Genomic DNA, 17,539 nt, shown 5'->3' on the forward strand with positions numbered 1-17,539 from the left:
GAGTTCGTAATGAAGATCACATTGGGGTAAACATAATTTTTGTTTTGAATTTTACGTTGCACAGACTTTGATTAGGTTGATAACCAATTCTGTAGTGAATAGTTTTGAAATAGTTTCAGTAAAATTTTAATTACATTTAAACTACCAATTCACAATGTACCCAGATTATTCTAAACTGGACATGCCCTATTATGGTAATAAATCGAATTTTTAAATTCTTGAAGTTTTAGTGTAACCATAAACTACATAAATCGACAACTTAAAACAAAAGTTTCCAGGTAGTATCTTTTTCAAATTAATTAACTTATGCCTTTTTAAACTTAAGGTTTATTTCAAACTAATCGAAAGAATTTCAGAACGTATGAATGAATTCAAAAACACTATCCCAGAACATTTGAACTTGCTTACTTCCAAAAATTGTTTTTAACTAAAAAAGTAAATTTTAACAAGTAACACTATAGTTTTATAAAATTTATTTTATTACCCGTGTTTATAAAAAAAAAGTTTAGCATAGTCATACAAAATTATATTACTTAAATAAATTAATAAAATTAAAACTTGACTTGTTTTAAACACTTAGACATACAGCTTAGCACATATGATAACAAATGAAATTGGAAAACAAAATTTAGAAAAATATGTGTTCACGTTAAGATTAAACTTTTAAGAACTTTAAACATCATACAATACTAGACAAATGTGCGAACTTTATTTGGTCAGTAACAAGTATTGATTTTTAGCTTTAATACATAACAAAATTTTGTGGAAACTTAAGTTAAAAAAGTCAAAACATTCAAAAATTAAGATTTTAACGTTGGATGTAAATGTTTATATCTGAGTGATGGTATATAATAATTTAATACTTTTACAACAATGTGTTTCAAACGCAACCAATAAATAATAACAAAATGTTGGTGTATACGAGTCTATTAAGACGACTTGTTCGCTTGTGTTAAATAAGAACAAACATAATACTCTGTTAAGCAAAAAGACATATTTGTACAATTTAAGTAAAAAATTTATCTTGCTATAAAAAAAGACATGAGAATTTCTAGAATAAAAAAAATATATTGAGTTAGAAAGTTTAAGTAGCATAAATAAACAATTAAAACAAATTTCGACATTTAATCGTTTTTAGAACAGTAAAACAATATAATATCACTTAGGCAAAAACTTTAAAGTCACAAAGCAGTAAGGCTTAACAACAAAAAGCTACATTGAATTATTTTTTTGTGAATTATTTTTGTTTACAATTTTGCTTTGTATTTTTCCACTCTATAAAGGCGTCAATGTACGTGAATATTGGTTGGTAGTACCTGAAATAAATTTAAAGTTAAAATGTTGCTTTTTATAGCCTTGTATAAACACTTCATAATCAATAAAAGTTTAAACAAGTCTTCTAAACAGTTGTATTTTTAAATTTTTTTGATAAGATAAAAAGTTAGTATAATTCGAAAAACTTAAAAAAAAATAAATAATAAAAATGAAAAAGTTATAGGTTTTAAGTTGCAAATGGTTTTTGTATACAACATAATCCCTTCTGACAATAATCTTTAATTTCAGTTTTACTAAAAAAATACAAACTAAAAAATTAAAAAAAACACGCTTTTTAATGTTTTGAACTTTCAAACGACCCAACAAGATACAAAATAAATTCTCACTTGTTTCCGAACTCGTGATGTTTGTGGTGTTTGGTGGGGCCCGCAATCAACCCGTGGGGCAGTATTTTGTGGTAACCCCACGGAAAATCGTACCCGCTGTGGTTGTCCAGCAGTATCAGCACAAACAGAATAATGAACAAGCTCCTCGTGAGCGGGTGGGCTCCTTGCATCTTAAATACATATTACGTTTGTTTTTATTTTAAATATGTACAAATGATTATATCGTGCTCAGAAAATTATGATTTTAATCAATTTTACCTTTTATTCTGCAGTGACGTCATAATTAAATAAATGTTTAATTTCTTTGTAACCTTATCAAGTATTTTTACCCGTAAAAATAATTAAGTTGAAACTAGAGAAATTTTATTTTACTAATCTTTACTGCTAACTTTGATTGACCGTTTTCAAAAAGCTAACTGGCTAATTTACCACAATAGTATGCAATTCAAACAAAATGGTCTTTTCCATAGAATATGAAAACGGACTTACTTCATAGGGTCATTAGATAATTTTTTATAAAACTTAATAAGCTATAAAAACAGAAGCATTCAGCTCTGTGTACAAAAAAAGAACAAATGTAACTAAGGAACAAATTAGTCTTACTAAAACAACTTTTATTTGCAGAACTAATAATATGAGTTTTGTTATACTGCAGTGCTTGTTGTTAGAACAATGACAAGGCAAAATAAAAACCAAATGTTAAGAACGCTTTTTTTTACAATACAACCATTATTATCTAACAAAAGTATCAAACAAACCAAATAAATAACTGAATACTCATTAATTTCATCAATCAATTAGAGCTAAGACCAAAAAAAGTAGTATATTAACTTAAATGTGCAGTTTGAACAAAAATTTAGTTAAAGTTGCGTTTTTTATTAAAGAATTAAAACCATCTATGTAAAATTAATAAGAAACTTGCGGTATTACTATTGAAAACAATAAGAGCTAAAAAAAACTTGAAAAAAAATGCTTATGCTGTACAGTAAATATCAACACAATATGCGAGTGTCAGAGTTGCCTAAGGTTTTTTAAAAAGTTTTTCCAAGTTTTCTAAATTTCTTTCACGTTTTTAAATGTACAAGTTTTTTTGTACATTTTTAGTATAAAACTAAATTTTTGGTAAAAAATTGTCTTAAAAAGTGAAAAAAATGAGTAGATACTGTTGTGCTAACATTAAATGTGTTTTTAAATAAATAACATTCTAAATGATACCAAAATAATTAAATTTTTATGATAGATTTTTTGTACCTAATTAAAACTCTATTATTTTACATGTGAAACTTGTTTGAAATTCTAGTTTTTTTTTTAATTTCTCAAATCCTAGGATTTTTTTGTCTAAATTATCAAATTCCAGGTTTTTGGAAAACATAGAGTGCTAATTATATAATATACTTTATAAATTTACACAGTGAAGCTTAAAATAGGTAAATCGAAATGCACTCAAAGTAACAAAAGTAAAAGAAAAAAATAAAACGTTATGTTTAACAAGCCTTACTGCAAATTAGTAAAAACCGACATAGCAAGAAATTTGAAAAACATAATTGATAAATCTTCCAAAATAAGCAAACTGACCAAAACAATTTAAAACTAAGTGATAACAGTATCATTAATGTATAAAATTATAAAAATAATAATGAAGAAATTCTGGAAAAATCAAGCAAGTAAAACAAACTAATAAGCTATGATTTTGTACAAATAAAAGTAAGTACTTTTTAAAAAGTGGTAACTTTAAAGAAAAGAAGACAATCATGAACTTAAATATAGATTTCATGATTTAACTAAAAGAAGGTAAAACAGTTAATCAAACAATAAAAATAAGCAAATCAAACTAACTTGATAGATCTTCAGAAGCAGTACACAAACTGAGAACAGCAAACAAAGATTTGATATTGAATAGTAAACAATTTGAAAAAAAAAATTGTAAGTACAATGAGCAGACAAAACAAAAACCGGATGTCAAAAACGCTTGTTTTACAATACAACCATTATATAATGGGTATTTTAACTAGTGATGTACCGGACCCACAATTTCGGATCCGGCCGGACCCGGATCCGGACTTTTTTTTCAAATAAGAATCCGGCCGGAACCGGATCCGGACTTTTTTTTCAAACTTTAATCCGGCCGGAACCGGACCCGGACTTTTTTTTCAAATTAGAATCCGGCCGGAACCGGATCCGGACTTTTTTTTCAAATTAGAATCCGGCCGGATCCGGATATCAGACAAAAATGGCAATATCCGGCCGGACCCGGATAGTGAGTCCGGTACATCACTAGAATAAACTAGCCTGAGTCAGAATGAGGTTTTTAAAAACTGAAAAAAAAGAACTTTAATCTTATAATAAGTAGAACAGCTAGCCACAAGGTTTACAAATTTAGTTGTTATTTACAATTAAAAATCTGAAATCAAGTTCTTGAACAAAATACAGTAGAAAATTACAAAATATTGAAAACTGGATCAGTTCAAATTCATTCAAAATCTAAAAGAAAACTAGCCTGAGTTTTTATAAAAAACTAAACTAGCCTGAGGCAATCCAAGATTTTCTAAAATTCTCAAAAATTTTAAAACTAGCAGGGTTGCCACTGTTTAAGTCAATAAAACTAGCTAGAGTGAGTATAAACAAGTCTAACTCAGAATGAGGTTTTTAAAAACTGAAAAAATTACTTTAATCTAATAATCAGTAGAACAGCTAGCAAAGGTTGACAATTTGGTAGTAAAGTTGTGGACTGATTGTGGTACACTTAACTTATTAGTACTACCCATCATAATTAAATCCTACCTTATTTAATTAATATCTAACAAATACTAAATTCTGACTGAGACTACTTTCTATAATCAGACACGACAGTTTTGAGTGATGAATCTTTTATATAAAACACAACAAGAAATACTAGCATATACAAAATTATTAATTACTTTGGTAACACTTCAAAAACTGGAAGCTATTTAAATCTATATCAAAAGACTTAAAAAAAAAATTAAATAAAACTTTTAATAAACAAGAAATAGTAAAATTTATAATAAACTATTAAGCTATAAACCTGGTTTAAATATTTAAACAATTAAACACCTATTGAAATATTTACTTTTAAGACAAAACACTTCTACTTACAATAAGCATTCACAAAAACGTTCAAGATATTTTGTTGCTTCAAGCTACACACCAAACTAACTAACTGCTTACATATAATCTGCCTGTCATGTTCTGATGTTTTGTTGCATCAGTATTTAGTTTGAAACATTTCGTCATATGATTCTCATTGGCTCGTTCATTCAACCGTATTAACTCTAAATATTCTCTGAGCTCAACTTTCAACAATAAATAATGCAAGTATTCATTCCAAAGTTTTCAATTTTACAACATATGTAAAGAGTTGCATTTCATGAAATGTTTATTTCATAGTTTAAATGTAAACAAATGTAAATTAGTCACGTGTACAAAATGAGCCAATCACGGTAGGTTTTTAATTTTAACTGACGAAAATGACTATTATTAATTTATACAGGGTTTGATTTTGAAAAAATACTTTTCAGTATGCTCTTTTGTACTAACTAGATCCGGGTCCGGCCGGATTTCTGTTAGGATCCGGCCGGACCCGGATCCGGACTTTTTTTTCAAACTTGAATCCGGCCGGAACCGGACCCGAACTTTTTTTTCCAAATTAGAATCCGGCCGGAACCGGATCCGGACTTTTTTTTCAAATTAGAATCCGGCCGGATCCGGATATCAGACAAAAATGGCAATATCCGGCCGGACCCGGACCCGGATAGTGAGTCCGGTACATCACTAATTTTAACGTACAAACTATAGTTCTAAATATTTTAGAAAAAGGAACCTTGCATAATAGAACAACTTAACTGACGAAATATGTAATACAAATAATATTCAAATAGCTTTAGAAAGTAAAATAAAATGAAACTACAAAAACCTTTAATTCTAAACTATGAGTATATCTGAATGTTTTGTAAATTTTTGGTAGTCAAAAAAGTTTTGTTTAAATTTTTATATTTTTTAACTTTTTATATTCGTGTTAAAAATTTTCATAATAAATTTTTCTATTTGATAATTCAAATGATTATTTGAACATCAAATTTGAAACTGAAATCAATCAAAAATTTAAAGCAATCAAACTAAAAAAACTACTTACCACATAATTTCACGCTTGATTAATTTCAAAACCAACTTAAACGGTATAATTATATACGGAAAAAAACAGTAAAGTAAAACTATAATTATATACAAAGCAGCACTTGCTTATACATATATATTTTTAATTACTTAAACTCAAACTATCAATTAAATATATTTATTATTCAAAATAATGCGAGTAAAAAATTTGAGTTTTACTAAAAAACTATTTAAGGCAAGTCGGATTTAATAAACAGGCGAAGCTTAAAATAGTGGAATAGAAACCACGCTTAAAATAACAGCTGCGTTTCGTATAAATATTTGACAGATGCGTAAATTGACAATATTTTATGATCTGTTTTTATAAGGACTAAAAAATCGACTACTACTTAACGAATTTCATATGCCCTCGTTTTACTTTCTTTTACTTAAAAATAATTACATTTCCGAACTTCAACTAAATGTAAAATATTAAAATTTGGAATATATAATAATTTTTATTTAGAATAATTAGAAACAAAGAACATCAATAATAATTATGGCTAAATAAAGAAAGACAACAACCCTGCGTCCAAAACCAAAACTTTTAGATAAAAAAAAAAGTTAAAATAAGAGCAAAATAACAATTTAGACTTACTGACACTTGTACGTTATAATTTTTTAAATAGGCTAACTAAAGCTATTTTGTTTAAAACAACATAAACGTAACAAGTGTATATATAAAATTTGCATATAAAATTTATTTTGCTGCAAATAGCAACAAAACGTTTGTCAGCAACATCAATGATTAGTTATTGTTGTCAAAAAAGTAGTTTTATAACAGTAATACCTTCAAGCCGGCATTGGCGGACAATATGAGCGCCATCCTTTCAACAACGTGCAGCCTGTTGGTCACCTTCACGTTTATCACCTTGTGGTTGTGATGCACGCAGTGGTAGTTTCTGTTAAATTAATAAAAATAAATTCTACACTGAGCTGAATAATTAGTAACTTTTTTATTCCCGGTTTTCTACTTTAAAAATTTAGCACCGTTATTCAAGCAATAAAATTAACAATAAGGAATTAAATTCATCAACACATTCCTAAAAGCAATTTGTTTTAAAATAAAATATTATCTAAAAACTTGAGAGTATTTATAAAATACAAAATTATTTATTTTAAAATGAAAAAATAAACTTATAAAACTGATGATAAAAATAAATTATTTACTGTACAAAAGAAAATAACGGGTTAAGTTTTACTACTAGATTCTAATTACTTATTTTAAAAATCTAGTATTGTTATTCAAGCTACAAACAATATGCTCACTTGTAAAGATAAGGAACTTTGTGAAAAGTGTAGTGTTGGCAGAAGAAGAGTATATCGTATACGAACAAGGCGACGCAAATGTGAATGATCATGTCTTGCACTCTGGGAGGATCTTCCGGAAGTGCTCGTGTGATCTGTTGTGGGGAATGTCAAAAATTCAAGAGGTAATTTATAAAAAAATATTTAATTTTTTTTTTTAATTTCTGTTTGAAACTACTTTTAAAAATGCATATAAAGAAATAAGAGAAAAATAAAACATACTACATAACTAGAGCTTGTTTTAAACTTTAATCTACCTGAATCAAGTCTAGTATCTAAACTAAACTAGTATTGATTTAAAGAAATAAAAATATAATGTGAAGCCTAAAAAAAAGTATAATGTAACATTCATTATATTAAATAAAAATAAATTTGCTTTATGTTACTTAATTATAATTAAAAGAAAAAAAAAAGGAACCTTTGTAGCTAACTTTAACATAAACAAATAATATTACAAAAAACCTCAAGTTCAACTTCAAAATTATTTTGAAATATTTATGGTTCTAACCTGTATCCAGTCGAGTCTTTTTGTCTTGATAACTTCATCAGTAACGCCGAAGTAATGCTTCACGTGGAATGTGTCCAGCATCATCAACGGAAAGCAGTAAGTGAACGCTTCCACTAACAGTTGCTTTGGCGGAAACGTTTCAAACAATATGCTCGTTCCTTTGATTCTGATGAAAATTATTTTAGAGGTTAACAAAACATATATTTTGTAAACGATAAATTATACTTTTTAACCGTAAAGTACAGGGTGTTAATAAGTATAAGATCAAGTTTTGTTTTTGAAAATCAATAAGAAGTTCAAAAATATTTGTTGAAGTAATACAAAATTCAAACTGTAAGTAGCATCAATTCAATAGATTATATATTAAAAACTTTTAGAATAAAAGAAAAAGAGTTTTTTAGAAGCACTTTCTCGTTAATTAAACTTAATATTACTTTGAAATATAAAAAAATCATTAGACAAAACTTTATTTTAATAACGCTATAAAAATTCTTTCAAAAAAAAAAGATTCGAAAGACAAAATATGTGTTACGCTCAAAACAAACTTTGAAAAATAAGCATATAGAATAATATTAACCGAGATAAATTATTTTCGCAGGAACCGACGAATGTTATTTTGCGTTAGACTGCCTACATGGCTCCAACTAGGTTTTTTTTGAAGTCAGTTTTGAATCCCTAGTAGAACTTAAGTACAATATTTGTATTTGCTTTAATTCATATGTTTAATACTAACAATAGCAATGATCTATAGTAGCGAAGTCCAATTTTAAAGATAAATGGATCACATTGCAAACATTAACATTTAACTAGACCACAAAACCAACTTTAAAACAATTTGAAGAAAAAAACTACAATAAAACACGTCAATTCACTTAAACATCAATTGCATCTTCAAAACATAGTGTAGGTATTATTATGTTCAAACGAAGTTATAAATGGATATATTTAGCTAGTTTTAGTTGAGTGGGACTTTTGACTTTGTCTAAACCTAATGTTAAAAAATTATTTCTTATAATTAACTTAAAATTAAAATTAAACTTAATTCTTTAATTATTAAATTTGTTTGAGATTGATTTTAAAAACTAAAGCCTAATAGTGGGTTACATGAAAAAGTGGACATGAATGTGTACGATTGAGTATTACATGTTTGAACAATTTTATAATCAGCTATTTACAACTAGTAAATCTATATTAGCCATCAAATTTAAGATTTCAAAATTTTTACGAGTAAGTAAAAATAAAAGTAAGTACTTAGTTTTAAAACTCAACTAAAAAATGTAATTCAAGAACCATGCGTTTTTATTTATTTCCAGTTTAATTAGATTCATAATAAATTTGTATTTGGAATTTTTTTTAATTAGTTACCAAAGGAAGTAAACTAAATCTAATAACTTTGAACTAAATACTTAAAGATGTGTATTTTTAAAAGCTTGTAAGTAGTATTTTTAGCCAGTAGTTTTCATAAAAACTAAATAACATTGAGTATAGTTTTAGACTAAACAATAATACATTGAAAAAAGTAACTAGTTATAAAGTAAATTAGTTCTCTTTCAAATTTTATTAATTTCAGATTTCATATATTTTATATACTTAAATATCATTTTATTACCAAACAAAAGCACGTTTAAAACCAAATGGCATAAAGAGCATTCCAGCAAAAAAATGTAGGTTTTTCTTTAATCAATACAAAAAATTAAAAAAAAAAAGTACTTCTATACTATATAAGGTTTGAAGAAAATGTATTCAAAAAAAAAAAGTGTAAAGTTCCTTTTTCTTAAAACTATATAATAAAAAGTCTAATTATTTAAATAAGCTCACTTTAAATTGTATATTGTTAGTTAAAAAAGGAACATGCACAATAAGAATTTAAGATATAATTATTCATTCAATAAATGCAAGAAAATAATAGAAAACTTTATTGAACTAGAACAGGGGTCGCCAAACTGCGGCACAATGTACTTTTTAGCTAACTAAAAACTTTTCTAACAAAAAAATATTTATAATAACTTATAATAAGGTTTACAACTTAGTACTTAACGTTGCTTACTTTGTCACATTTCGGTTTTATACTAATTAATTCATAACGTTTTTATACTAGTAGATAAAATCATTTTCAAAATACGACCAATGAGCAACTTTGTAATTATGAAAATTAGCCCTTCACTTATAAAAGTTACCAACCCCTGAACGAGAAACTAAATAAATAATACAAATGCTTTGTAAAAGGCTTTATTTTATTGGTTATAGGTTTCACTGCAAAGCAGTTTTTAAAACTAGGAAATGCAAATAAATCAACAAAATTGATACAAACAAAAAATTAAGAATAACATAAATTAAGACAATAATAAAATAAACTTAATAATATCAATAATAATATAGTACTTATTATATTACTCTTAAAGTTTCATGAAATTCGTTGTATTAATACATAAAATCTAAGTTTAAAAACATAGGTATTAATTATTTAAAAGATAAACATTTTTTTTCAGTATTTTTAGTAGTTAGTAGATTAAACTTTTTTAGTTATATCCTTAAGTTTAAACAGATTGAGAAGAGTTATGATTTCAAACAAAAACATAAGTAAAAAAAATGAAATTAAAACTGCACAACTTTTAAAAATGGAAAATTTAAGAAAAAGAAACAATTAGGTTTAAGGTTCCTTTAACATTCACACATGTTTTCCCTACAAAAAAATACTGAGCTAGTGTTTTACATGCTTTAGCTCTAGTTAAAAACTCATATGGTTAGTTACCACTAATTTTGTAGTATTTTTACTTTTTAAGGTATAAACTATAAATAAAAGTTTTATAAACATGTGTAGTGTTTAAAGCTTCAAAAATTGTTAACTCACAAAATAACACTTAAAACATTAACGTAATACTTTTTTTAATTTAGTGAAAAATAAACAAAATATTTTAGAAGATGTATAAGCAAAATAGATTCTTCAACTGTAAATATGTTTATTAGTATAATTGTTCTGCTAAAAAACTTATACACTACCAATTACCAATAAAAACTTTAAGCCGTTTTTTGGACCTTAAATTTGATTAGACAACAAACATAAAATAACTTGTACCATAATAAAAATTTAGTATAACTAAACTAGCAAACCACTTTCAAAAAATTAAGCACAACTTATTAAAAGTGTCAAAATAAACATATTTTTAATAAACTTAATTATGATAAAGTAATTAAAATCAAACGTGTAAAATATTTTTCAAAAATTGTTAATTTGAAATAAACAAACTTTACAACATTTTAGATAGTTCATAACTTAAAATTCTACAAACTAAATATAATACTTTTCTTAAAAAGCTTTAAATAATATCAAAAAGTATAATTATTTTTTTTTATTTACTGTTTTGGTTTAAAATAAATAATAAACAAAATGACGTTTGTAGTAAAAAATCTTATAAAGAATTTTATGTGAATATAATAATTTTTACTTAAAATGTTTAATAATAAAAACAAATAAGAAAAAAAGACTACTTTTATTAAATTCAATAAAAGGTTTGAAATAATTCTTGAAATACTGCAAAACTTAAATTAAAATTGTAGTTGTAAAAGTTATTAATATATTAACAAATTAATCAAAAACTGACCTGTAGCTTTCAAAAAGTCTGTTTTTAGCAATGAACCTCCACGGGCGCATGGCAGGAAAAGCCCACAGAGCCACAAAAAATGTTTCATTGTACACGGTTCTGTACCACGGTTGAGTTTTCACAAAAGCCCAAACAACATTCACACAGCTTTGGATGAAATCCAAGTTGATCCAACCAACCAAAATAAGTAGTGCTGAGGCAAATCGAGCAAATGTAGTGATTTGACTTGGAGTCATTTTGTAAGAAGGCAAGAAAATCTTTATTTAAACATTTTGTTTACGTACAAGCTGTCTTTGTTTATACATTTAGTTTTATTAAGTAAAATTAAAACTATTTTTCTCAACTTTTTTTAAATAATATTAATATAGTTTTTTGTCTTAACTAAAAAATATTGCTCATTTAGTGAAAATTAAACAGCTTATTTAAATAAAAATGTTATTTTTGTTAAAAAAATATTTAAAAAATTTTAAAATATAGTTTAATCACCAAAACTAAATAAGTTTATAAAATAATTTAAAAATATAACTGATGTTAATAACTTATAAAGATAACAACAGTTGTAATAATTTTATAAAAAATTTCACATAATTTTTGATAAGCATTTTAAATATATAAGAAAGTAACATGATGTTGTTTTGATTTATTATTTTTTTACAAATCACATACTTGATAAAATATTTCTATAAGTATTTGACACTAAGCTACAAATTAAGCATTGTTACTCGTTTATACAAAAAAAAATTACTCAATAACTTAATAATTGTGTTGTATTATAAGCTGTTTTACTTAATACTATTGTAATTTTTTAGTAAGTTTGGTACTCACTTTATTGTCATAATATCTTTTATATTTAAATTTATTTTTGGTTTTCTATTTTTAAATCCCTTTTGTACTAAAAAATAGAAAACAGAAAACTTCAAATTTGTAAATTTTAAATTGTACTCTAAATAAAATAATAACTTTTAAGTGTATTTTAGTGTTTATATTTATTTATAACTTTGTGAACTAATTTAATTAAACAAATATCTTTTAAGTAGTAAAAACATCAGTCTCATTTATTCATCAAGAAATACAAACATTTTTAAGTTAAAGAAAGTGTGTAACATTACATGTAAAACTAACTGAACTTTTGCAATTTTTTAAACTAAATTAATTGAAAAATAAATACCTTCTATTTTTCAATAAAAATTAGTTTAACAAACGCTTAATTGTCAAAAAAAAAACAAAGTTTGGAACAATCATGAAGCTCAAATCCCAAAAGAAGTATTTGTAGACTTTGTGACAAAACACATTAACAATTGAATTATATGATAATTTCCATTGAAAATATCTAATGATCAGCTGTTTTTTTTAAAGGTAGAAAAACATCAGAAGAAACCCACACTCCCCTCTACAACACTAAATGTTGTATGTTAAACAAACCAATACCAAAAAGAAAGCACAAAATTCTTTATAAGTATTCAGCCAACAAATTATTACAAAAAAGCATGCAAAAAATTCATTAACATGAAGTTTAAAACAAAACTTTAACTTTTATCTTTTCTGTTAAAAAAAACATATACTGTCTGAAACTAATACAGTGTGATAGTAGGTACACTTACAACATTATTTTAAACAACTAATTAAAAAAACCTTGTAAGTATTTGCCAAATTATGGGTAACCAAGCAATTTTTTTCAGTTAAATATTTCAGCTTTTACTTTTGGTTAGTTTAATGTAATTTCTAAAGGGGTAGGTAGAATTACACTTGATGTAAATTACTTGCATAACCTTCAAAAAATGTTTATTGTATTAAAGGGCAGAGTTAGACTGATGTTTTTCTACCAAAAAAAAAGTGTTTAATCTTGCAACATTCAACTCATGGAAAACCAGGTTATCAAGTCACACATTCTGCGTCAATTCACAAATAAATTAAGTTTTAATTTTAGTAAACCAGTTTTTTTAAATAAAGGGTTTTATGCAGAAAAAGCAGGCACACAAAAACTATGTCTGATTAGTCTTATTTGGTACAAGCAGTTAGTTTTAAGTAGCACTCAGTAGAAAGAAGATATAAAATGACTTAAAAACGTTAACAACTATAGTAAAATAAGAACATTAAAAAATTACTACATGGCAGTTTAGATTTGCCCACAACACTTTCTATATTGCTTTGATAAAATCAAAAAGGGTTTGGCTAAAAATGTTGTTTACTATTTGCAATAAGTATTGTAAACATCTCTGTTTCCAAAAACAAAACTTAAAATTTGATAAATACATCACTTATTTACTTCAACTCTAAAAAACTATAGACAAGTTTTTAAGATTAAGAATTTTTTTAAAGACAGCGAAATACAACTCTTATCTTAATCTAACTTTAGCATGAGAAAAAAATATTGAAACTTCATTTATAAATATAAAATAATCTACATAAACTTCTTTAAATTTTTTTTTAATTACTATATGCTTGCAGAAAACCAGTGATGTTTATCATTTCTGTTTAGTCTTTTTCAACTATTAAGCTTCAGAACTGTATATACATACTTAAACAAGAAATATAACTGTAACAAAATAAACACACACACGAAAAACTTAATGCAGAAAATAATCACTACTCTGTATAAGATAAAACTACCAAAGTGTTTGTGTGCTTAACTGGTATGAAGTAATTGCAAAAAGCCAATTTTTGATGTGATAAATTTTTTTAATAATAACTTACAAATGTTCTTTAAAACTTATTCTACTAGTTTTAACATACTGTATATACAAGAAATGTTTGTTTATTAAAAGTTTTTTTCGTGATAGAACTTAAGAGTTTACACCTGATGACCACACACAGCTAATACAGCGAAACATTTGTAAAATACGATAAACAAAGAAATGTGCAGTTAATTTTTGAAATTTATACAACTTAAGCATTTCGTTTTGTTTAATTAATTAAATTCTAGCTAAAACTTTCTCTTTAACTGAAATTTTACTTTTTACAATTTTTTTGATAAAAAACATGTATTAGTAAAAAAAAAAAAATTATCAGAAATATTTTAAACAAGCTTAAACTTAACTTTAAAAAAAGCTTTTTGTATTGCGAATTTTGTTATGTATACTTTAAGAGCTTAACATATTGAAAAAACACAAGTAATCTTTTAAAATAATTAATATACTAAGTTTGGATGTTTAATTTTTAATTTTGGATATTTTTATAACTTTTTTGATCTAAAAATATTAAAATTTATATTCATAAAAAAAATTCATCCCAAAATAAATAAAAATGTCAACTAGCAGTCATCGCTTGTGTCTGATCTGAATAAGTTGACGTTTAAGATTTAAAGCATAAAGCTATAAATAATTGAGTAATATTTATAGTTTTTTTTTCCAATTTTATCATTTAATTTAGTTCATTTCAAACATTTTTGTTTGTATGCACGAAATGTATAGTTTTGTTCGGGTATATTGAGTTAAATTCGATAAAAACTTTACTGAAATTTTTTTATAAAACTCATAGTTTGATCTAACTAACCAAAAAATATTTACTACAGTAAAAAATGCAATGTTTTTCTTATAAAATATACTGTATCTGGTTTAATTAGATTATAATACTTTATTTTATAACATTGAATATTTTTATTCCTGACATAAAAGGTTTTAATATAAAATACTTATAATAGTTTTTTTTTTAGTTTTTACCGTAAATACTTGAAAAAAAGCATCAGAGTTGTATGAAATATTTTCAAATAATGCATTTCTTTTTTAATAATTTCTTATTGTCTTTGTGAGTTTTATTTTTTTACTACATTAGCTTTTTTTGCAATAAAAAAAATCTACTAGAAAAATAAAATAGTTAAGTTGAACAAAAATAATACCAAATTAATAAAATATCTAGAAGCTACAATAACAAAATGAGCTCTAAAATCAGTCAAGTATTAGTTTTTATAAAAATAATTTCAAAAAGTGATGAAGTTATTTTAAATTAACTTCCCTATCCTTATTAAACGACTTGTACTTTCAAACTAAATCAGTTTAAAAAAGGAAAAAGGAAAGAAAAGTTGTCCAAGACAATGCTGTGTTATGTTAAGGTCGGCTAGAAAAGTAAACAACTTGAATTTGTTGTTGAAACCAATTTAAAATTTGTCGTTTACAAAATTATGTCCTTGAAGCGCTTGTTAAATTTCGGCAGTTTGTAAACTGTTTAATAAAAAAGTTGTTTAATAAACAATCAAGTACTTTTAAGAGAATAAACTTAAACTTAACATATATGAAATCTAAAAACAACTAATTTTACAACGTAATACTTCAGAAAAATACTAAATTTTAGGTTGTATGTATGTTATAAATGTTAATTTTCTGAACTAAAAAGACTATAACACAAACTACTTACGTTGTAGAACATAATTTAGAATTACTACTTTTCTAATGCAGAAATAAGAAATATATAACAAAAAACTGCTAAAAACACGTTTGCTTAAGTTGAAAAGTATCTTATAAAATTTATGTAAATAATTAATGAACCGTTCATCTTTTTTCTTTTGTGGTTTGACATAGTTCCTTGTCAACTTAATTTATCACTTTTAAAGGTAACAAGGATGTGATTTAATTTCAAAATGTCTATTACATTGCATTTTTTGCTTTAGTTTTTTTTTATTAAAAGTCTAAAAAAGCACAATTTTAAAAGCTTAAATTTTTACTTAGATGTAGTTTAAATTTTTTTTGATTAATTTGAATTGTTTTTAGTTTAACTTTTTTGTTAGTTCAATTTCGAAGGTTAAATTTGATGAAGTTAAATTGAATTAAAATTTAAAAAATAATGTTATTTAGATTTTATTTCAAATTCTAAAAACATAAACAAAGTACGAAGGCTTGCTTCATAGTTCATACACAACAAAAGTTATGCAAATAAAGCAGAATAAACTAAATTTTCAAATTTAAACTACACTTTCTTGTTGTAGTTAATTCAAGTGTATTACAAAAATGTAACTACTTTTTTTTTTAATTCCTCCTGCAAGAGAAAAATTAAACAAATTTTTTTTTTAATAGTTTAAAGTAAAATACATAAGTTAAACTCACCAAACAAATCTATATATTTCACAGAAGTATAAATATTTGCTTTTCTTTTGTATTTGAAAGAAGGGATTTTTCAGAACGGTAGTGCACAAGTTTAGTTTCTTATTGTTAATATAATAGACTTTATTTGTTATAAACAAACACACATGTGGTTATAAATTACTGTTTTAGTCGTTTGATAATGGTTATTAGTATTTTACAAGTATCATGTTATTAAATACTTATTTAAGCTACACAAAGCTTTAGATTTTAAGACTCTTTATATAAAACATTTTTTGTTTCTATTTTTATAAAGCCTTGTGTATATATTGAAATAAACATTTATAGTAGGTGTCGACTGTCGACGGCCTTTATAAGTATAATATTCTCTCGTGATACTCTTAATATCAAATCCAAGGTAGATTTTGTGAAAAAATACGCCAGGTTCAGACCTAGGCTTCCATTAGCTTTTTATAGGCATACTTATTATTTACTCTTTCTACAGATCTACATTGTGCATAGTTCCAATTAACCAACTCTTTTAACATTAAAAAGCTGTAACATTACAAAGTTTTAAGTGAATTTTTATTAGTAAATATTTACATATATAAAACTACACCTTAAAAAGTTTCAACAAAAACAAATATTTTGTTTTTAGAACATTATATTACTAAATAAATGTATATTTAGCAGCTTTTGTTAAAATATAAACTACAATAAGATAAAAACTCATTGTTTTTATGTTTAAACCATAGTGCAAAAATATACGTCAGAACAACGTAATGGGCCGGAAATCATTCATGGTAAAACATGATAAAACGTTTGCAGATTGACGATTTCACGTTTTTTGGTTGCGATGATTGACAAGTTTCAACGAAAACAAAACTTGGGTTTCAGTCTACCGAAAGCTTGTGGTCTGATGATCTAAGTGGTATGATTAAACACTTACTGAATTGCTAAACAAATAAAATTTCGTCGTTTGAATGTTAAATACTTATTGAAGCATTAGTATAATATAATATGTTACTGTTAGTAATTAATATAAAAAAGTAGCTTTTTCTCGATTGGTGGTGGAAAAAAGCAAATAGTAATGAAATTTTATAGAAATCAAAGCTAATAATGGTAACAAAACTAAACTTCCAACAAAACACTATGAAAATTAAAAATTAATTGTTAGCTAATGTGGATTATTATTTAATGTCCTAAAGAAATAAAAAGAATAAAACAATAAGTAGCAGTGGCTAAACCTAAACAAAAAGGATGAAATATTTTTTATGT

General features: G+C 25.1%; 1 protein-coding gene across 1 annotated transcript; it reads right to left on the reverse strand.

Moving 5' to 3' along the window:
• Window positions 1-705: 705 nt before the first annotated feature.
• Window positions 706-11,534, reverse strand: LOC145844170 (cholesterol 25-hydroxylase-like). Its single transcript, XM_082951539.1, has 6 exons — window positions 11,250-11,534; window positions 7,648-7,813; window positions 7,101-7,234; window positions 6,622-6,733; window positions 1,662-1,831; window positions 706-1,316 (listed from the first exon to the last, which is right to left on the reverse strand). Exons 1-6 carry the CDS (start codon window positions 11,483-11,485, stop codon window positions 1,238-1,240), a joined length of 897 nt encoding a protein of 298 aa, XP_082807665.1. The 5' UTR covers window positions 11,486-11,534; the 3' UTR covers window positions 706-1,237.
• Window positions 11,535-17,539: the final 6,005 nt, after the last annotated feature.

Source organism: Thalia democratica, chromosome 9 (genome assembly GCF_965202585.1).
Source record: "Thalia democratica chromosome 9, ktThaDemo2.hap1.1, whole genome shotgun sequence".
NCBI lineage: Eukaryota > Metazoa > Chordata > Thaliacea > Salpida > Salpidae > Thalia > Thalia democratica.